This window comes from Myotis myotis, unplaced genomic scaffold, assembly GCF_014108235.1.
Source record: "Myotis myotis isolate mMyoMyo1 unplaced genomic scaffold, mMyoMyo1.p scaffold_m19_p_7, whole genome shotgun sequence".
Classification (NCBI taxonomy): domain Eukaryota; kingdom Metazoa; phylum Chordata; class Mammalia; order Chiroptera; family Vespertilionidae; genus Myotis; species Myotis myotis.
In genome coordinates this window covers 11805695-11829479 of record NW_023416379.1, presented here as the reverse complement: position 1 = coordinate 11829479, position 23785 = coordinate 11805695, and the positions used below count along the sequence as shown (strand labels likewise).

The window sequence follows — 23785 nt, the reverse complement described above, 5'->3', positions numbered from 1 at the left end:
GGGATGTTGGAGAGCCAGTTTTGGCCCGATCCCCACAGGCCAGGCCAAGGGACCCCACTGGTGCATGAATCCATGCACTGGGCCTCTAGTTAATTAACACATTGTGGACGGATCATGAGAATTCTCGCTTCTTATTACACAGTGTTTTACAAAGTATCATACTTTAAAAAGATATTAGCTTGTAAGAACATGTAATAAATAACTTCAAAATGCAATGGCTACTTAATTTTAAAGTGTGCCGTTAACATTTATGTAAAACGTTTTCTGTAATTGTTTAATAGAAACTTATCTGGGTAAAGCTAGCAATAAAACTACTGGTTAGTATATGATGACAGAGACAGGATCACTGCCCCGAATACTTCCTTTGATTCAGCAGTCACCGTAAATGTCCCGCTCACTGTCAACAATCAAAGACCACAGCGAGAAGTGAAGAAGCCTGGCCACTTTTTGAAGAACAGCATGCCATTTGCTAGCTGCCTTCTCTACAGACTTTTCTACCCCTTTCCTAGGGGTCCTGCCCCAGCATGTTGTTCTGAACGGCCTCAACCCAGTCTCTCTCTCTGATCACACTGTCGTAACCAGCACCAAGCCATGAACCAGCGCCTGCTTTTGGATGACAAGGTACAGCTGTCACGGAGAGAAAATTCAAAGCATTTCACTGACTGGCCTGAACTGGCCCTCAGTGCTCTAAGACAGCCCTCCAGCTCATCGGCATTCACCTCTGGGCCTCCGGAGCCCTGCTGCCTTACAGCCTGTATTAATCTCATGGGAGAACTTATTAAATCAGCCTTGTTCTGTACTTGCCTTCTTCGGAAGAGAAGAGATTTCTAAGACTTCACACCATATTTAACTTTCTAAAAATCCATCACCAACTCAATGGTGTAAAAATACATAGAACCAACAGAAAATCTGGAACTCTCAAGATTAATCTTATGTACATAGTACTTACTATTAGATACTAGACGGAAACACAAAAAGGTCTATGTTGCCAACCCTGCGTGGCTCAGTGGTTGAGCGGCAACCTATGATCCAGAAGGTCATGGTTCCATTCCCAGTCAGGGCATATGCCCGGGTTGCGGGCTCGATCCCCAGTGTGGGGTATGCAGGAGGCAGCCAATCAGTGATTCTCTCTCATCATTGATGTTTCTATTTCTCTCTGCCTTTCCCTTCCTCTCTGATCAATAAAAATATTTTTTTAAAAGGTAGATGTCACTGTGTGTGTGGCATTATTTTACAATCTGAGAATATGAGTTATATTTTAAATGTTTAACTCTGAATTATACATGGCAATCTTGGACAGAGAGTATGGAACTGTGAAATCCACCGAGAACTCCAAAATAGTTAGGCAAGAGCATGAGTACCTTCCCATCAATGTCTTTCTTAGAAGTAACAGGGAGTCAGACTCTCCGGATTAATATTCTCTTTCATATTCTTTGTCCACCCTCAGGCAGAGACTCCACCAACCCCGGTATTCTACATAAGGTTCTATTATAATCCCTCTACTGAATGAAATGCAGGCACCATTCATTTTCCATATGAGAAAACTCAGACCCACGTGGGTCAGGGGACTTGACGAAGTTCACATTTGGTGGCAAAGCTGGGAGGAGGACCCAGCTCTCCTGACTTTTAAAAAAAGATGCACAATGTTGTATTTCATACTTAAATTTCTATTAAGATTTATTTAGAGCCTTTCATTGACTGATTTTCCCATCTTCTCTAATGTTCCCGCACTAAGCATTTCACTTGAAATTTGGCCCAAATAAACCCAAACAATACTGCTGCCAGCCTACACTTGTTCCCGCTGCCGGGAAACATTAAGATTTTGCTGCTGTTGTTGAAAAAAGAGAAGTTACGGTAAGAAGGGTAACTTTGGAGTGACCCCTGGGAAGAAGATGCCAGGGAAGGCTCAGCTTCTAACAGCTCCTTCCTCACTTTCCTCCATTATCCGTGGGAATGGTTTTTCCCATTGCACTCTGTTGAACCAATTGAATATGACCATTTAGAGAATTCCATGGGTAAGTGTCCTCTTTTAAAAAAGAAAATGCCCTCGGGATGTGGGGGTTTGGAGGTTTTCACAGATTAGGGTGAATGTATTCAATCAGATTCCAGGAACGGCCAGCCTTCCCAGCGGGCTACAGAAGCAATCAAGAATAGTCTGATGTAAACAGAAAGACAAGCCTTCCCGGCCTCTGGTTGGAGCCATCCTCCTCTTGTGAAGTCAGCGCCTCTTCCTGATTCCATTCTGGTCTCCCCAGATCCAGGAAATAACCTGACCCCGGATGAACCCCAAAAAAGCCCTGGATATTCACTCTAGGGGCTCTTTCTTCCTCAGCTGCAGTGCTTCCTTCTGTGTTTTTTCCTGAACACCAAACAATCATGTGTGGGAACAGAAGTTCAATGACCGCATGTACACTGGTTCCCCAACAGCATACCAGCACAGATAAAAACAAGTGCTCCCTGAAGATTTGGGAATCTAAATGAATGAAAAAGACTATTGGCCTACAGCTCACTCCTCTCCTAGTGCAAAAAGTCAGTGCAAAATCAGAGCTAGAAGGAAGAAGGGACCTTGATAGAATTCTGGATTTTCTATCTGCTCACATCAGCACAAAAATTGGGTTATCTCTTCAAATAATTATACAGACTGTGAAGCAAAATTTTCCCTAATCCCTTAATGGTTCAGATTTTGGTACTCTTTTTTTGCATTAAAGTTTAATTTCAAATTATAGAAAGCAGCTTCACATGTATTAAGCTCAATTGGTATCGCAGAAGTAATTGAGAACATAATGTTTACTATTATTCAGTGGTTTTAATAATTGTTATTCAAAAGTAAAAGAAAATCTTGTATTTGTACAAAAGAAGCATTCAAATGTATGCAGACACGGGCAAGCAATTCCAAAAAGCAGATTTAAAGCCAAAGGCCAGTTCTTCATTCAAGTTGAAGATGGCAGCACTCAACAAACCTAGGCCACGGCCTGATGCCTTCCTGAGATAGCACTCTAGTATCAATAGAAAAACAACAACAACAAAAAACAGCATAAAAAGACACAGATTCTCAAAAATCAGGGTCAAGCTAACATTTAAAGCTTCCAGGGAACAAGCTATCTCCTTTACTATAAATCAGGATATAATCTTAATGTTCCAAAGAGTTTGAGGCAAATACATTAAGTGAAAGCATATATGTGTATACATGTGTATACATTAATACACATATAAAATTTCATTTGTATATAGTATATATGTATACACACATATACTAGTGTGTATACACACATATACACACTAGTATACACACATATACTAGTATATAAATATAGACTTTATTTATTTGAGTAAAGATTTTAGTTTCTAAAGGCATCTGTAAGCTTTTAGATCTTAACTTAAGCACAAATTTAGAACTAATTTGTCTTTGAATGTTTAGATAATACGAAAAAAATACTGTGGGGCCTCTTGTTGTAAAAAAAAATCCCATCCATAGGGAAAAGCAAATGGGAAGGTCATGGCAGGCAGAGAATGCAAATATAAAGAGGCGAGCCAGCCCATCTGAGCGTGCAGTAAGTGGCCAGGCCTTACTGGCTGACTACCTTTTATAGGTTACACGCAGCATTGCTTTCAATGCCTATGAACGTGTTGGCCTGGAACAACCTCTCCAGTTATCCCCACCTGCACCCCCAAACTCAGAACTGCCAGTGGGATTTCTGCCTCTTCTCAGTCACCCACCAACCAGCCTGCTGGCCGTGAGTTGGATGTGACATGGTGTGCCAACGGCCACCACAACCCCTCTCTGGCATCTCTTCCCTGGTCTTGACTCTACTGCTGTGTCCCCCTAAGCCATGGGCCTGCCTTCCATCAAACCCAAGGCTTGCCTTCTTCATGAAGGTACCTAACAAACTTCTCCCCTCACTTCAGTCACTGCTTGCCCTCCCCTACTGTAACAGAGTGAAACACTGGGTCTCTGACTCCATCTCGTTCAAGCCTGTTGGTCCTGTGGCCTTTAAGCTAACAGCTCCTGCTTTCTCTAGCACACAGATATGCTGATCACTAGAGGAATTCTGCTTGATGCCTGAGTTTTAAAATCACAGCCCTCCTATTTCCCCTCCCCTTGACATCAAAGAAGCCTAAACTCTGTACTTTCTTGAGATGGATTTGAGGATTAGGTCTCCCATCTTCTCGGCTGGAGTCTTTTCAATCAAAAAACCTTTCCTTACTCCAAACTAACATTTTCAGTTTTGGCCTTTTGAAGTGTTGGGCACATGGCCTTTGGACTGTAACTTGGTGAGCTTAGGCCAGCACCCCCAAATCCAGAAATCACTTTTTGTCTCAGAGTGTACTTGTGAGTTCACAAATTGGTTCTTTGAAACATAAAATATTCTTATAAAAACAATATTATCATTTGTGGTCAAGATCCTTATTTGACACACAATATTACTAAGCCATAATACATTCCAATAAAAAGCAGTAGTGCATCGTTGTAATTAGCTAGTTATTAATATCAGAAAAGGAACAAAGGGGAAGGCCAGACATTATAAACACGGCATTGGGCAGCTTCGCTAGGAAGCTGCAACTTTACACACCCCAGGGAACCACCAGTCCATTCCCTGCACATCACTGGGGGAAGGGACTGGACAAAGGGGAAGATGGGTGCATGTGCAGTGAGTGGGGGTGATGTAGGGAAGTTGCCTGTCAGTCAAACCTGGGAGCAGAGGTCACTGGCTGGAGGGGGCAGGGCCACTGCAAGCCCGGGAAAATTTGGGAATACATAGTCCTTCAGACAAAGAAGCTCACTCTCTTGGCTCTCTGGTTCCTTTGGTTTTGCTCCTGCTTCCTAGCATTTGCCCGTGTTCCCTCCAAAGCCATGCGACCTGTGGGCCCCACACACAATGGACTGATGGACTGCACCGGGGACACAAGCTAAGCCAGCCTGATGCCGGATTGGACTATGCCCCAACATGGAACGGAAACTCTTGGCAACGGCTTTACTCCTAGCTCTTTCGAAGCGACAGCTACACTTACTTCTATGGTGGGATGGAGGGAAATGGGACCTTGGAAACTCAGGGGTGTAATTCCACAGAAATAAAGCTTTCTATAATATCTCATCCTTCCATCTGATTTTTAACCAGATAAGATAGTTCACAATCCATTGTGAGAATGGGATAGGAAAACATGATCATGTTCTTTCTGCATGCAAGGGGGGACTAGGGCCGAATGGCAGGGAGAGCTATGCACAAGCTAGCCAGTGGTCGAAGATGTAGGTCCTGACCTACTTTCGGATCCTGAAATGCCTATCACCTCTGTTTTGTGCTATATCCTCAGGACAACGAACATGTGACAACCTGTCAGAAATACCAGAGCCGCAGAAATGGGAAGACATTTCCAGGGGCAGGCAGAGAGTGAGGAAGAGAGATAAACACAGTGGCTTGAAGAGCACTTTTCCCTCACTAGGCATTCATCCAAGGGGAGCCTCCCTCTGGACCATTCCCACTGCCTGTTTACATGTGTGGACATCTGGTCCACAGTTGAGCCTATATTTAGTCCTAATAGCTCTAGTTTTCCATTCCAGAAGCTGAGGAAACCTGAAAGCATTAAAAGCTGAAGCTGAAACATTTAAAGTAATTGACATACATTTTTCTAATGAAGCTACTAAAAAAGCAGAGGATAATACCAAACAGAGAAGTAAACAATGTCAACAAAAGTCATTTTTCTTCACTTCTGAAGTATTATTCATCATTAAAAGATTGTCTCTAGGAGTCTTCTGGGGAGTGCCATAATTCAGAATGGGTTTATTTCAGCTTCCTAGTCTCCCTTCAGTAGCTTCGATAATATTGGAGATTACTAGTAACCAATAAATTCCTGAAACTGAAAAGACTAAAAAGGAATAAGTCTTTGTTCTCTCCAATAAAGTGCCTGAGTAGAAGTACCCCTCTGCCCTGGACTTCATGTGTGTGCCGTTTTAATGTGCTTGTCAGCACAACCAGTGAGCTTTCTTATTACTGCATTTACCTTCCTCACAGGCACCATAAAATGCTACTGTAAAACTCACACATCTTTTCCCCAGTTGACAAACCCTTGTCACATGTCTGCTGTTCTTTCAAAATTGTGAGCTAATTATGCCTTGGGGTTACCTTCCACTCAAAACAAAAGGCAAGGAAAGTACTTACTCCCTTGAGAGTACACCATTGGCCAGGATTCCTTGGTATCGACTTAACCCTTTGTGCTGGAACACGCTGATCTGACCGCCCAGTTCATCTGCAATTATGCCTGCGTGGATGGCCGCCTTGCACAATAAAGAGTTCTGAAACACAGCAACACTGTTACTCATGGCTTACTCAAGAATGCATTTAAAATATACTGGGAGTTTTCCATTTTGCTAGAACTTGTGGTCAGGATCTCTAATTGACCCATGGCATTGCTTAACTATAATTCATTGAAATAAAAAGTAAAAGGGGGAGGGAAAGTGTTAATATATCACTATCTCAATGACATCAGAGTCACCATATGTAAGCTGACTAGGTTGGTAGGTAGGTAATTTACGTAGCAATGGTCCTCCCAATGAGTAACACCTCCTGGTGGCCATGTCCTTGTGTAGTGACCTCCCACACTGACTCCCACCTGGCCATGCAGCTTGTTCTGTGCAGCTGCACATGTCAGTGAGGCCACTTTTGACCCTCTGGCCCCAGATTACCCGCCACATGACTATAGCCATAGGAGTGGTTCTAGGCAAAGGGAGCTAAATAATGGACTCATCGGCAAATCAAAGGGTTGTGATTTTAAGCCAGGCAGTTTGGGGTGGCTAAAGCAGATAGCTGTTCAGCAGAAATAGATAACTGATCAGTTTCTTACATTTGGTTTACCAGATGTACGTACTGAGGATCATTTGAGAAGGTGAACCTTCCCCACCACAGCTTTTACAATTAATCATTAGAATTAATTTTACAATTAATTCTACAATTAATTTAGAGATTTAAGAAGGCATAGAAAACAAAATATAACGCCAGAACATGAAACAGCTGCCCTCTGGTATGATAACCCAAGCAGGAGCACCTGCCTGGATGCGTAGCTGGTGGCCCTGGGATTGAAACTGGCCTGCTGGACAGCGGGGCTGGAGGAAGGACTAGAACTTTTCAGCCAGTTGCCCAGGTCCTAGGATTCCATGAGCACAGTTCTGTGTGGGAGGATGATTAGGTAGATTGTAACCTATCTTGCAGGAGACTTCCTTGTTAGGACACTCTCCCAGGAAGGCCCACATGGCAAGGAGCTGAGGACAACCTCCAGCCAAAACCCGGGAAGAAACTGAGCTCCCCCATCTGGCAACCTGCATACTGCCAACACCATGTGAGCTTAGAAGCAAGTCTTTCCCCAGTCAAGTCTCAGGTGAGACTGCAGGCCTGGCTGACACCTTGGCTGCACCCTTCAGACCTGGAAGCAGAGGACTCAGCTAAGCCATGCCCAAACTCGCACCCCATGGGACACCAGAGATAATACATGTATCGTTTTACGCTTCTAAGTTTGAAGTGATATCGTTTTGTGGCAACAGATACCTAACACACCCATGACATACAAAAAAGGCATAATCAGACTTCTTTGAAGAGGTTAGTTTTCAAAATACAAATTTTCCCTCCAGATAAAATCATCTTAAAAGCAAATGGTGTAAAACCAGTGAGTGAGTCAAATGGGAAAACTCTTTGTAGTACTTGCAAATCTATTGTGCAGGAAACCATTTATTTACTGGTTACATTGAATAGGAAAACTGTCAAGAGGAGGCAAGATAAACCACTAAGTAAGAAAAAATTATGCTTCCTCTCAAATTGTACATAATTCTTAGGTTTCTTGCATGGTAGGTACAGGAAATAATAAAGAAAACTTTTCTATTGCCTAGAGGGAAAACTATACTTTTTATTTCTCTTAGTTAATTTCCTGAAGTAATTTAGAAATAACCTGTGCCAAATATATATTCAAACTGAGGAGGTATAAATCATTTTAAGGTTCAAACAATTTATAGGCCAAATGAATATCCCGTGTCAATCTTGTAAATAAAGACAATACACAAAAAAAGGAAACAAAGACCAAAATAACCAAAACTGCTGCTTCCAGAATCAGGATGTGCTAAAAGCAAAAATTAAAGCCAAGTTTTTTCCCCCTCCTGCTGGAGATGAAGTATCAACCTTCTAGAATATGTATGCTTTCCCCACGCTTGAAGACACATGCCAATAACACTTAGAAATTTCTGATAACTCAAGCAAATTCCTGTAAAACTAGTTAAATAGCAATGTCACATTTTAAAAATCAGGCATCAGATTTCCAGGGTAGAAGTCTGTAAATAATAAGAAATGAAAGATGTGAATCTGGCGACAGGATATATACTTTAGAAAAATGACTTCCTGTGAATTAATTTTTCTCTGAGAAAAATGAACATAACCCAGAAAGTCTCATTGGGCATAGGAAATGGAGGAGCAAGGAGGGAGGGGAATAACATATAAGAACAGGGTAGAGGGCTGCCTGCACTGGTGTCAGACACACATTCACTATTCTGTGATATGAATGTTCATGTCCTTGGTTATTATTACATGAACCAAATGGAGTGTTAAAATAAAGAAATAAAGTATAACAAAAAGATCGCCTCTTATTAAAACCAGATAGAACTACATTCTTAGGTGTTGAAAAGGGTTCTGTTTTACCATTTCAAATGCTTAATGACAGATGCTAAAAATAGTAATGAATAACCTTGGGTTTTGTACTTATTATATTATTTCATTTATTCTAGGGAAAAAGAGAGTCGTATATCTATCTACAGAGTTTTAGATCTTATTTGATTTTACTTTGTAATGAATTTAGGCAGAGCCATAACATTCCCCCCAATCACTTACATCTCTATATCCATCCACCATGTTCCCAAAAATGTCTCCTGCTATGTCTCTACAACCAGCTGGGCAGAATTTGCTACAAAAAAAAAAAAAAAAAAAAAAATTTATATTTTATGAAATTATAGTTAAATGTAAAAGTGTTAAAATTATACTTAAAACAATTTCTCTCCTCCATAGAATACACAGGAGGAGAATACATAGAATACACTTGCTTTAATGACAAGTCAGAAACCTGATTTATGAAAACACAGATTAATCTAAAATGTTACTATGAAAGCAAGTTTTACACAGTAATTGTTTGTTTTATGTACGGATGCATTATATACCCTATTAAAAAATGAGCTTTCCTAATGCATCTTAATGATTCTAAGTCCAAGAAAAAATATTTTTAAAGCAAAATTTCTAAACACTATATATAGCAGAACCTCGTTTTTATAAAAAGATATTTAAAATGTGTAAAAAACATGTTTTTTTATGGATAAAAAGAAGACAAGGAATTAGATCTCTGGATTCTAGTGGGATTTTGAGAAACTTTCACTTTATGTGTTATTTTACTATGCAATATCTTGATTCACGCTACTAGCACTACCCAATAGAAACATAAAGGAAGCCACATATGTAAATCTAAATATTCTAGTAGCCACATTAAAAAAGTAAAAAGTAAGTTTTCTCATCTGCAATTCCTTCAAGAGTCAACATATCAATAGGCTATGAATGACAGCTATACATCTATGGAAAACATGCAAAAAGCAAGTCAAAATATTATAAGAACAATGACAACTTTGAAGATGAAGGCCATATGCCCTTGTTTCTATATATACACTACATTACGATAATGTTTACTTGGTTTGTTTAACAAGAATGTATCAGCCCAAACAGATTCCAAAATAGCAGTCGCTTTGACTTCATTTCCTCCCAGTTTCCTCCCGCTGACTTAGCGAATTAGACGAGTAACAACATCTAGTTATCAAAACTACCCAAATAAATAACTCACAATTCTTTCCCATTGACCTCATGGAGCCCAGCATTGCAGCAATGATCAAGGAATTAAGAAATGAAAATAATGGAGAATCCTACTACAGGGGTACAGTCCCTTATCCTCACCCTTAGAGGCAGATTATTTCAGAATTCAGACTTTTCTGGTTTTTTGGGATTTTAGAAAGTAGGACAATTCCAATGATGTATATTATGTAAGATCTTGTGAGGTCTACACATATTAATAAAAACATTAAAATCTCTGTGTCAAATACACAAATAGTCCTATTAAGTCAAATACAGACTAAGTAGACTCCTTAATTTTAGTCCAATTTTGCTGTCAAATGAATTTAAGGTCACATTAATCAGGTATTGCCATCAAGTGAGTTACAAAAATTTTTGACTTTCAAAGCTTTCTGCATTTCACAGGGATTGTGGACCTTTATTAGTCATTATGCCTCATATTTACCTAAACACTACAAACGCTGGGCTACAACTTGGATCAGTGATTTTCAACATTTGTCAACTCATGGTACAAAAAAATAATTACAAAAATTCTGCAGCACACCTAAAACAAACAAACAAAAAACCCCAAACAAACCATATTTTTTTTACTGATCTGACAAAAAAAAATAGTTATAATTTTGACTCATTCACACTGGACGGCTATTGTTGTATTGGCTATTGTCATTTTTTAAATTTGATAATGTAAGATGAAAGAGGTCAGTGCCCCTGACTAAATAGTCAGGTACTGCATGTTTTAAAAATTCTTGCAGCACACCAGTTGAAGATTGCTGGCTTAGATGATCTGGAACCATTATCTCACTCAGTATATTCCCCTCTTTAGGACAGAAAATGATCATTGATGCCCAGAGGCCCTATCACCGCTGGCGCTGTATAGGATCACTGAAAAGATCCAGGGAATGTTGACGAATATCTACACTGGATGAAAGGCAACTTTACAGGGCAGTATTGAATTATTGGTCACTTTTATTTTTTGTTTTTTCTCTACCAGACTTAGTATTGATTAACACTAGAGTTGATTCTGCATAGAAAATAATCTCATTTACTAGAAGTCTGAGATGATTAGGACCAGGCACTCTTGAGCCTGACTCTGGGTAGACTTAAGTGTGTAATCCTGGGCAAGTTACTGAACTGCTTTGTGCCTCTGTCTTTTGTGTACAACAAAACCTACTTTGTAGTCATGTTGAGACATTCACTTGAGTTACTTTTATGCTAAGTCCAGGCACTAAGTACCTGGCCACTAAGAAAGCACTCTGAGGAGTTATAGCTGTTGTTGGCAATGATCTCTAGACCAGTGATTCTCATCTGGGTGTGAATTTTGCCCGCTGAGAGACATTTGGCAATGTCTACCAGGGACATTACTGGTTATCACACTTGCAGCACACCAGTGGCAGAGGGTAGAGGCCAGGGTTGCTGCTGAACATCCAACAATGCACAGAACTGCTCTTCACAACAAAGAACCATCCGACCCAAGATATCAATGGTGCCAAGGCTGAGATATCCTGCTCTAGGCTCTTTTACTTTATAGATGAGGGAATGTACATCAAAGAGATTAAGCCATTTTTCCATTAAAGCTGGGATAGAATTTTCATCTCCTACTCTCAGTAGGTTACTCTTTTGTGGGAAAGACAAAATAAACCCTCCAAAAGCAAAATAATTAATAAAAAAAGTCACTCCCAAATACAAGCCAGGTAAAAAAATGTTGGCTCACTGGTCCTATAGTAGAACTCAGGGGTCAGCAAACTGTGGCTTAAATCCAGCCTGCTGCTTGTTTTTGTAAATAAAGTTTTATCGGAACACAGCCCTGCTCATTTGTTTATATCTAGTCTATGGCTGCTTTTGCATTCCAATTTCAACATACAGCAACTGTATGACTTCATTCAAAAGAGACTGCATGACCTGCAAAACCTAAAATATTTACCATCTGGCCCTTGGCAAAGAAAGGTTGCTGACCTCTGCTGTATAAGAAACCATTTCAAATATTCCTCATGAGTTACAACATAGATGATTAAAAAGAAATACAAATAATATCTGGTTTAATGTCAAGGTAAATAAAATGTTCAGCAAAAATGCCTGCAGCACAGCCAGCACACCCATCCTTACCTGTACTCTGTCTCCGAATAATGGTTAGCTCGGTCCAAACACGTTATCAAATCTGTCATAAAGATAATTGTAATTAGCAGACTGAATGGAACTTAAGATACCCATGCTTGAAAGCTTTCTTTTAAAATAAAAAAGATAATTTTTAAAAAGCATTTATTCTTTATCTAATTTATCTATATTTTCCTGTTTAAAAATAAGTAAAAACTGAGCACATCTGTTAACAGTCATCAATAAAAAAGTTAAAAAAAATAATCTAAATTGTAATCCCTTCACTTTTTACATAAGGAAAGGTCTATGGTGGGGGAAAAACAAACAAAAACTGAACACAGTGTCCTCAGCACTTAACAGTTCCTTCATTTCTCTCTCCTACCACCAATGATGGTTTTTCAGTGGTTGCCCAGTGAGTGACAACAGAATCTATTCCCAACACTGGTTAGTTACTATCCACTACATGCCTACAAAGATCACGTGTATTGATTCCTCTGGCAGAAGGAAAACAATGTTAAAGCCCAATGTGGTTCATACAGAAGGTTCAGGAACATTGTAATTTAACAATTTAGCTGGAGGCACCTGAGTGGCCCAAGAACCAGGTGTTGAATGAAAACACAAATAGCCTCTCAACTCTGATCAGTCAGGATCAAGGACTCAACAAGAGGGTGCTCTTGGCGTATGGAACCAAACTAATACTCAGCAACAGAGATGCTAAGATACTGTGGATGTTGATGCATTTATGTCAACCTAGAATAGTTTCCAAAACATTCCACACTTGCAATAGTTCTTTCTCTCCTTCATCTTTTCAATAGTTCTCCGGGGGTAACATATGGTGAACACTGGCCATGCTGGGGCCTGCCTGGATTGCTCAGATCTGATGGGCTGGGAGGGAAATGAATGCTGCACCCCCTTTCCAGAGTACTTCTGCCAGAGGGGAATGAAAGCAGAAATTCTGGGCACCTCTGTGCCCTGGGCAGACATGGGGTGGGCTGCACAGTGTTACTCTGGAGTACAAGAGGCCTGGACAGAGCCCATGCTTCCCTTCTCTCCTGCTCGTGTCAGCTGCATGGTTAGGGGATTCGGCGATAGTGACTACATCCTGGTCATACTCACACTCCTCCAGCTGCACTGGTGCACTGGTGCACTGGTGTGTGTATGTAAAGGGGTGTGGGTACTTGATAAAATGCTTGTCCTGAGCTAAGAAACAGGCCGGGGGAGGACTCCAGAGAATAGACAGACCTCAGAAGGGCGACAGTAGCCCCAAAGATGCTCCACCCAAGGCTACTAGGAAAATGAGGTCAACTCTCTATGTCAGCTGATCAATTTAACATGTTCTATAAAAGTGTTCAATTCAGACACAACTACAGACATTGCATTCCTCTCTTGCCTCACATCTTAATTCTGCATCTGAGGTCACAATTCTGTCCAGAGATAGTGATAAGTAGCAAGAGGCATTCTTAGACTGATGAAGGTGTACAGATTTGTGTTGATGATTCCGCTATACCTGGATGGTCGCTGCTGGCATAGGTCAGCAAAAAGCCCCGCCCAGAAGTGTGGGATCCACTTGCAAAGCGAACAGTTATTTCATTTGTGTTCAGCAAGAGTTCTTTGGGAACATTCATACTTCCACAATATGGTCCTAAAAATAAAGCACATTTTTGGCACATTTCAAAATTTGGACCAGCACAAAGGATTGGTATATGGCATTTTTCTCTGTTAGTGGTCAAATTTACCAGACAACACAAATGTAAGATTGTAATAATCACTCAAATGGACTTTTGTTTAATACTGAGACTGATAGTGAACCTGATTATACTGACAAGCCAAGGGGGGAAATGGCTAACTTTGGATAAGTAACAGGCTAGAGCTAGTTAACTGTGAACAACCCAAGAGATAGGTTTTGGTAAAAATAAGACTAACAAATAAAAGTCAAAAAATTTTATCACAAAAGTGATATTCTAGTGATATTCTCCTAAACTTGCTTAAAGAACTATTTAAATGTTTGTGTCCCCTCAAAATCCATATATTGAAATCCTAACACCCCAGTGTGACGGTATTAAGAGGCAGGACTCTTGGAGGTGCTTAGGTCATGAGGGTGAAGCCCCTATGAATGGGATTAGTGCCCTTATAAAGGAGGCCTCAGAGAGCTTGCTTGCCCCTCTACCATGTGAAGACACAGAGAGAAGGCTACAAACCTGGAAGTGGGGCCTTATCAGCCACTATAGTGAATCTGCCTGCACCATGACTCCCAGCCTCCAGACTGTATAAAATAAATGTTTGCTGTTTTTAAGCTATCCAGTCTGAGGTAGCTTGTTAACCAACTAAGACAGGTAGTAAAATAAAAATAAAAAATGTTATCACAAAAATGATATCTAGGGGCCTCTTAAATTTGCTCAAAGAAACTAACAAATTTCCTATTTTAAGGAGATTCCAGAATTAAGAGTCTGTCCAATGTATGGTAAACATCATATTCCCATGCAGTTTTTCCTATACACATTGATCTCTCTCTTACCATAGCTTCTGGTTAACCTGTATAATTTCTTGTGATTTATAAAATAAAGTTCATAAAAAGCAGAATAGTTTCTGAAGCTTTTTGAAATTCCATAATATAAATTATACAATTAAGAGTATTACACATTGTTTCTAGAATAAGTTGCTTGAAAAGCAATAGGAAACTCAATGAACTTTCAAAGGACACAATTAGATTTGGAGCTAAAAAGGAAACAAAATACCTTCCCAAGACTACTCAAGTTAAAGTTTAGTTGTCATCTTAAAAGTCATGTATGCAAGACACAATAATTTCCTTGAAAACAGGAATTAACAAGCAGATCTAAAAATTTTATTTATTAATGAGAAAGAGAGAGAAAGAGGGAGAGGGAGAAGGAGAGAAAGAGAGAGAGGGAAAGAAAGAGAGGGAGAGAGGGAGAGAGTGAGAGGAAGAAAGGGGGAGAGAAAGAGAAACTGATTCTTGTATGTACCCTGACAGGGGCTCAAACATACAACCTTGAGGATGAGTTTTTCTTACAAAAGCCTTTCTATGCCCAAATGATATGGTTACTGTTAGTCTTCTCCATCCTGACTTGTAAAAAGGGTCTACAACTGTATTTAAACAGTCCCAAAGGCAGTACCATTGGAAATTCAAATGTGAGCTTGATAACTCCTATCTTTGACCAGGGTTCTATTCTCCATCCTGGGCTGTGTTCCTGGATTGGTGAACCCGCCTCAGCTCACAGTCTCTTGACTGGGTCCTAAAACCTTTAGCAGACCTAAGCGCAGGACTCCCAGTTCCGCTTCCCATCTGCGGGTGCTGTGTGTTACGTAGACCTGGACTTGCCATCTCACTCTCCTCACCGCTATCCTTGCCTGCAAGGCAGGTTCCATCCGACTTTACAGTCCCAAATTCCCTCACACTGGGGCATCGCAGAAAGGTACTTCATCAAGTAGGCTGAAAAATCAGGAAAAATGAACACTTCTCCCTTTTGTGGAATGTAACTGTAGGCCTGGATTGTGGGAAGAGCTACCGATGATTCAGAATGGAATAGCCCTGTGGCATTTGGCACCTGACATGAGGCCAAGACCTAATAGACAATGGGTTAATCCCTTGGACAAAAGGAATAAAGGGCCCGGAACCACAGGGGCTGACTTCTTTGAGCACAGTAGGCCAGTCCCTCTCAACACATCCCTTGTTTAGGGCCACTGTTCCATGAGCAGCTGAGAGGGGAAACCCTTTATCTTTCCATGTGTGAATAAAAGAAAACTGTCCAACTAGGAAGAATGAACCATCTGCTCACAGCCAAGCCCAGAGCCCTCCATTCTCTGGCAACCGGACAATCCGTGCGACAATTTCTAGTAGTGCTCCATTCTCCAAGGGTCGTCTGCCTAAGTCTCTGGACATTACAAGGCAGTCACAGGTGGGTTAATAACTCTTCCAAGTCACTTCAGGAGGGTCTATGCTTTTGAGCTTGAAACCGATGGAGCTAAATTATTGTTTCATCTGTGAAAGGGACGCATCTGAAAAATGGATGCATACTGTTAAAAAAAGAGACCTCTCCCCCCGCATAACTACTCTCGGTGGTGAAAAACACGGAGACCAAATGAAAACCCAACTCCTGAGAGATCTGTCCTACATCAAACAACAAAAATTCCTCCTGAGAACCTTCAACTTTATAAGCACCTTCTGAAGCACACATTTAATTCCTTATGACAGAAAAGAACATGCCAATGGGCCTAAAGGACATTCTTGGGAGTGCCATGGCAGAGCCAGCCACAGGCACGCTCTCAGCCGCCAGGAAAGTGGCACCCAGCACGGGCCAGATCTGTTCTCAGAGTCAGGCGCGCTGCCGAAACCATCTCCAGAAATGCTGAAGCTGCAAAGGCCACGCCATTGACTCCAGTCCCTTTTCCATTTGTTTTTTTCAGTGCAGTCAAATGGCAAGGTTTGTCCTTGCTGGCTAATTGCAATAGTGTCATTGTACAAAATTACTGAATTTTCAGGGCCATTTTCTTTGAAAAGGAAGGAAATTAACATAAAAAAGGGATATTCCTGGACTGTGCCATTAACACCATGGTCACGTAAGAATGTAAGTGGTGTCCCTGGAGAGCGTTGGTCTCCAGTTCCCAGACAAAAATCAGTGACAGATGATAAATGAACCAGGCGGATTCCTAGACAACGGTGTGGTTTTCCTTGGGGCCAAGGCATGTCAAGAAGTGCCCTAACACTGGAGCTCACAACCCACCTAGGCCATTACTTCTCTCCCAACAAAAGAGGGTAATTACTGAAACTAAATCACAGTTCGGTCTCCAGGGAAGTATTTGGGGAAAAGGAGGAGGAGGAGGTCCAAGCCTTTTCTCCTTGAGGCTTATGATTATGTTAATAAGATGTCTAGTGTGGAACATTCTGGCTGATACAAAGTTTTCTATAAGTTTAAAATTCTTCTGAATTCTATCTTGGCACAAAAGGCAAAACCAAATCAAACAAACAAAACAGTCCTTCTCAAGAATATCCACCAAAGTAGCCCCAATCCTAGAGGGGAATGCAATTCTAGGGTGTTTGAGACTCAAAACAACTTTCCATACAAGCTGGAAATTTCTTCAAAGGCTTTTGTTGTTTCTTTAAAAGTCGTAAGAATTTTCTGTTCTCTATGATATGACTGGTAGAGACAAAACCCATTTGTAAAATAGAAGCTGCCAATCTTGTGTTTTTCTTTATTTGGAATTTTCAAAAAAATCAACAGACAACACATAATGTTTGGATCTTATTATGGTATGCCAGCTATGTATTATTCTAAAATATTATCACAGAAATCTTGTTGCAATTGTGAGGCAAAACACTAAGTATTATTTCCTACTTTCCCATTTCTCTTGTTCCTAGTGTAATACGAATATTAACAGTTGACTTCACATGGTTTTACTTTTTGAGTCTATGACAATGGTTAAAAGAATATTGGGGGTGGAGGTGGAAGTACAGGAAATGTAAAAGAACAATTCTGGAATTTCCTGGTTTTCCTATAGCGCAAGTCATTTATCAGAACACAACTAATTTGACTGGCTATAATTAGGTTCACTGGCCATGCTGCCGCCTTAAGCATTCTAACTAAGTATTTTTAAACCGTAAATTTATATTGATACTCTGTATGGGAGTGATTTTTCAGAAAGCCATTTTACTTCCAGTATATCCCCATGGGGAAGGCCCTCCGAAGTTTCTACTTCTTCCAGCAAATGATAACCAAGGACTACAGCTCAGATCTTATGCACAAGCCCCTGATCAGATTGATGGTTATTGCCACACCAAACCGGGAAGGTTTAAGAGAAGGGTCTCTGAAGTCAGATGCCCAAACTTGAATCCTAGCTCTAGTTAAGAGATCATAAGCATGTCACTTGACCTCTTGAAGCTGCAGTTTCCTTATGTGTGGATGTTACAAACAGGTCCCCTCAGGGCTATCATGAAGGTTAAATTAGTAACTCTAGGGACTAAACCCAGCATATAGTTGAATGCTTAGTCGCAGACACCTTCTACATTATTTGTAGTCTTTTCTCTATTATAGAGTCCTAAAATTTCATGTAAGTCAAGTCCTTCTTTCAATGCAGTCAGGATGTTTATAGATAGAGGAATCTTACTGTGAATCTTCTTGTAGTGTGAACAAATCCACATTTTTAAATATGTCTGCCAAAACTGAGCTACATGCAATGTGATTTATTAAAAGTGGACTGAGCATTTTTAATTACAAGACTACGCTATACAATAAGGGATACTACAAAGATAAATAAAATGCAATTCCTTGCTCAAGGAACCCCTTATCTGGTAGAGAATCTAAAATAATGATCAAATCTGAGATTGGTGCTCTACTGAAGGCTTAGAAAAACAACACGAGCCCTAGCTGGTTTGGCTCAGTGGATAGAAGGGTATGCGGACTGTAGGGTATGGGTTTGATTCCGGTCAAGGGCAGGTTCCTTTGTTGCAGGCTCCTCCCCGGCCTGGGTCCTGTTTGGAACTCGTGCACAAGAGACTAAGAAAGACTAAGGAACTGTCCATGATTAAAGGAGTCGGAGGAGACCTGATCACAAAGTAAACGCTTTGTGATCTGAACTGGATCCCACATAAGAAAAGCAACAGTAGTCTTCTTTTGAAGGGAGTCTCAGTTACTGCAATTACTTTAGTCTCAAACGAAACCCCAGAAATCCCTTAGTTATAGTGAAAACAATCTCTACTAAGCAAAGTATGACGACACTTAATAATTTTTTTGGCCAGAATATTAGCACACATGATCTTGAAAGACAGTGTATGTTTTATATCCAATTTTTGTATAGGTTTACAAGTAAATTTTGTTTTAAAAAAAATCTTTAAAAACATATTTTGTTATTAAAAGACATTTTTCTAGTGAAGGTTGATACACTTTATCAACTTTGCTGTTTCAATGGTGTTTGAAAGGGAGAGTCAGTGTCTTAACTCGGCTGTAGATAGATAAGTACATTCTTCTAATTGATGCTCGAATTGAAATATCAGCCATAATGATAATACATGACAATACCAGAATAATAATAACCCCTTTCTGCATGTGTCAGGCCTTTTCACATCAGTGAGATCAAGTGTATCCTTTGCTTGATCACTGTCAAAGCTGGTGTGGGCACACTGCTTACAGTGCATTTTGTTACCACAGGAGCGTGGATGATAAAAAGCACATGAGGTATATAAACCAAACACTTCAAACAATTGGCCTGGGGGTGAGCCATTAAAAAAGAGCTGCATAATGATTACAACTGCAAAACTTCAGCCTATTCACAATGATTAACGCAATCACATTCCAAGTAGGTCCATTCTTGGCAGAGCTTACAGACACGAATGCCAGAAAACATTACTCCTTTTCAAAACATTATCTGCATATTCAAAGGTTGGAGAGTGTTGAATCTTAAAATCTCTTGGCCCTGAGTTTTAGTAATAAATTAGTTAGTGAAAAAAACTGAGCGGGATAAACTCAAATTATTCAGCTGTTTTAGCCACACATGTAATCACGAGAGCCGCCACATTCCAGAATTTCAGGAGGCGTTCAGAACATAAGGTCCCCCCTGCAGCACCTCAGCGGGCACCCCCTCTACCAGACCCAGGAAATAGTACTGTGGGTCCCTGGGACACTGAGATGACACTAGGGACCTCCCTCTGAAGTCATGCCAGGGCCTGTGGCCACGATAGCTGCAGAGGGGCCTCCCTCCCCCCCCCCCCCCCCCCCCCCGCCCATAGAGCTGGGCAACAGCCCCAGGAATGCCCACTCCCTGAGCTCGGATGCAGGACCACAAAGCACTTATGCCTCCTCCTCCTCCTCCTCCTCCTCCTCCTCCTCCTCCTCCTCCTCCTCCTCCTCTTCCTCCTCCTTCATTGTGGATGCCTGCACTCCTCAGGAAAGTTCAAACTGACCAGGGAACTATTATTTTTAATGGATTTGCATTGATTTTTTAGAGAGAGAGGAAGGGAGAGAAACATTGATGAGAGAGAAACATCAATCAGCTGCCTCCTGCACGCCCCCTATTAGGGATCAAGCTCACAACTCAGGCATGTGCTCTGACCCGGAAGCAAACCGGCGACCTCTTGGTGCATGGGTCAACATTCAACTACTGAGCCACACCAGGGCATGACCAGGAACTATTTTTTAAAAATATATTTTATTGATGTTTTTACAGAGAGGGAGAGGGATAGAGAGTTAGAAACATCAATCCGCTGCCTCCTGCACACTCCCCACTGGGGATGTGCCCGCAATCAAGGTCCATGCCCCTGACCAGAATCAAACCTGGGACCCTTGAGTCCGCAGGCTGACGCTCTATCCACTGAGCCAAACCGGTTAGGGTGACCACAAACTATTTTAACTCTTCAAATTTATGTCTAGTTAATGGTTTTGGTCCAAAGAAATCTATTTGTTGTTTATTAAGAAACATGTTTATTAAAGAAAGAACTGAAAATAAAGAGAGGACATAAGACCCATAGTCAAACCTTCTAAAGTCCTTGTATTTTGCTATAGTTGTGTTCTGACTTATTTTACTCAAAGGGTTTTTTTATCATCATAACATTATTGTATATTCATATTTTATCTAACACTATGTACTAGTATATCATAAGCAACTTTCTAGATTAACAGTCTTTTAAACAAATAGCTGTTTAATATTCCAAGTAACTGGAACTTGTTTTACTTAACTGGTTCCTTGTCATTGAACTTTATTAATTTACTTTTAAAATCATTTATTCTCTGAGTATCTACTACATTCAAGTCACTGGATTAAATATTATAAATACTACACATACATAAAAAAACAACTCTTCCCAGAATGCTCTTCAAAACTATAAAAGATTCAAACATATGCATGCAACATATGTGATATATGCATGTATATACTTGCTGCATGTCCTTAAACCACTTAATTATTTTAAAATATATTTATATAATTGAAAAATTCTAATTTCCTGTTCATGTATTCCCCTTATTGCTAATTTCTGCTCTCCTTGTCTGCTGGATTTGCCCTAGCATGACTAATCAGAAAATCTTTAAAGTACCCACAAAAGAAATTCTCAGCATCATTAAATACTTTATCTTAAAGACATGTTCTAAGTATTAACTATACCTGTGCTTGAAACAAAATTGCTATATATGTAATATTGGGCTGGTCACCTGAAAAGGGTAATAATTTGTTGGGTTCTTTTTAAGGTGGTGGAACCAAGAGAAAGGAGGGGACATCTGGAGCCACAGGGACAGATATAAACCTTTCTTTCTGCCCTATCTAGCTGTGCGATCCTTGGCGTTTTCCTTAAAAGTCACTGTGATGCAGTTTTGTACAAAGGAGTTAATATTTACCTTGCAGGGTGGATGTAAGGGTGCAGGAAAAATCTATGTAAGGGCCAAGCATGTACCTGGATACAAAAGACGCTGACTATTTTATGTCTACAATGAGCATATCTTTTGCCTTTATGGGACAAACAGAAGTGGATACAGAAACATTTTCAAGAGAAAAATTCAGTTATTTGGCTTTACTGCTACAAGTGAATTTTAATTTATTACTCATTTCCTAGTGCCAGGTCAAAGTCTCCAAAAGTTAAGAACCTAGAAATGTGGAGAACAGTACCCTGAGGCCGACCATGACCGCCTTAGAACCTAGCCTAGCTCCTAATGTGGCGTTAATCCCATGCTTTTCCCCCTTTCTGTATATTTGTGAGCTTCTACCAAAGGTGATGGGATGAATTCCCAGTGCGGGGAAAGTCACATCCATTCTGCAATCCTGCTTTGGGAAGATTTGCTCCCCTTTCTAATTCTTCTCCCCTGGGCCTCTGATTTGAAAGGTGAGCAAATGAGTCCTCTGCTGCTCTGCCAGGAGGTGGAATTAACTGCTTGTTTTCCGGAAAAGGAGACGTTCCCCCAGACACACCAGTGTGGGAGGGCAGCTTCAGGCCCGGGAGCACTTTGCCTCGAATTTTACCCGGGAGGTCTGACACACAGTCTTCTCTGAATCCGTATGAAATCCCTGGCTAGTGAGATTCCCTGACAATGGCCTCTATAAGTTAATTCAGATTCGATCACCCAAGGTAACGGAACAGTAAGCTTCCCAGGGACCTTTTGCGTTCCTGGAATTGCCATTTTCCCGTGTGAGTCAGACTGGAGTTTAAAAAGTGCAAATAATTATATGAAGTCGACCATCTTTGTTTTGTCAAAGTGATTTAACCATCATTAAAACAGACATAATATTGTCAGGGCTAAAAAATCTTAGCTGTTTTTCTCCTGATGGGGCCTGGGTAAGTTTAGACCTCTGAGTAGACTCAGGCATGGTCCGTACCTCCACCTGGGCCCAGGCACCCACGGTGAGAAAACAAGTCTAGACTAAATGTAACCACAGCCTGGAAGGCTACGTGTTTGAGAAACTGCCTATGGAACGAGCAGGCGGACAAGACTTTACCTAAAACCTATATCATTTGTGGAGTTGTGTGCACAGAGAATTTCAGAAAATCTCCAATCTCAAAATAACCCGTGGACAAGATTTTGTCTAAACTCAAGCTGTTTCCTTGGCTTTGGGACTGTAAGGTCGCTGTTATGGTGATTTCAGAGGCCACTGTGCTAACAGCACACCCAGGGCACAGGAAGCTTAATTTCCAAAGGTTATTTGGGAAACTGTCCTTTGCACTTGCTGTTCCCGTACCCAGAAACTCTGACCTCAGATATACGTGCCCAATGCATTCCCTTCTTCATCGGGGTCTCTGCTCAGATGTCCCGTAGTGGGGAAGCCTTCTGACCACCCCATTTGAAGTAGCACAAACAACTCAAAAACAGGCTCCATCTTACCTTAGGATTTACAGCGGTGCTCAACCTGTGGGTCGCGACCCCTTTGGCAGTCGAACAACCCTTTCACAGGGGTCGCCTAAGACCATCCTGCATATCAGATATTTACATTATGATTCATAACAGTAGCAACATCACAGTTATGAAGTGGCAACGAAAATAATTTTATGGTTGGGGGTCACCACAACATGAAGAACTGTATTTAAAGGGCCAGAAGGTTGAGAACCACTGCCTCAGAAGGTCTTCTTCTTGTTCTCATGTTTCTTTCTCACAATCACTCACATGATAGATGCATTAGTTTTCCTTCCCCCTCCCCTCCCCACCAAGGCAAGCTCCATGAAGGAGGAACTCTGTTTTTTTCACTGTTATATCCCAACCAGTTTCTCACAGAGTTCCTGAACCCAGGATCACTATTCAATAAATATTTGTCACAGGAATGAATGAACCGTAGACGTTTTAGCCAAGAGCCATACATCTCCCATTCTCTTCCCAGCAAGATACAAACTCAAACAAAGCTCCCGAGACACGCACACCAGGCTAACAGTGACATCTCCTTAGATGTCTTTGTTGCAGCTTATGAAGCAAATGTACCATGTGAGCTACCCCAAGAGTTTACAAAACTCAAGTTTCTCTTCTAAGGTTCCCAGGCTATTTTGCTAAGAAACAGACAGCCCCCTTCCCCCAGATTGCAAATGTTTTCATGCACACAGACACCCCGGTCTCTTTCCTTACCGTACTGATTGGAATTGCTGGTGAAGAGCAGGTAGTCAGAAGCACAGGTCTGGGACTCAATATCCAAATCTCCTAACCTCAGAACCAACCTCTTCCCCTTCGGTACTGTGATTGTCCTCTCACACGTCGTGTGATTGGGGTACGTCCGTGGATAGTTCTTGGATGCCATGGTGCCACTGTCCTTATAGGACACTATGTGCCCACAGCCATCGCCTGTTAGAGAAAAAGGATTTAAGAAGTAAAATTAATTGTTCCAGAGAACTGAGAATCCAGTACAATTCCCCCGTCATGTAT

The 23785-nt window shown here is 40.9% G+C and overlaps 1 protein-coding gene across 2 annotated transcripts in view; it reads right to left on the bottom strand.

Moving 5' to 3' along the window:
- The window catches only part of DCBLD1 (discoidin, CUB and LCCL domain containing 1), a 54228-nt gene that overhangs the window by 9999 nt on the left and 20444 nt on the right, over nucleotides 1-23785 (bottom strand). For both annotated transcript variants that reach the window (XM_036317074.1, XM_036317073.1), the window contains exons 2-6: nucleotides 23492-23704; nucleotides 13456-13590; nucleotides 11961-12012; nucleotides 8862-8934; nucleotides 6156-6289 (exon numbers count right to left, since the gene is read on the bottom strand). In XM_036317074.1, coding sequence (XP_036172967.1) covers nucleotides 6156-6289; nucleotides 8862-8934; nucleotides 11961-12012; nucleotides 13456-13590; nucleotides 23492-23704 — 607 coding nt within the window. The remainder of the gene's footprint in view (nucleotides 1-6155; nucleotides 6290-8861; nucleotides 8935-11960; nucleotides 12013-13455; nucleotides 13591-23491; nucleotides 23705-23785) is intronic.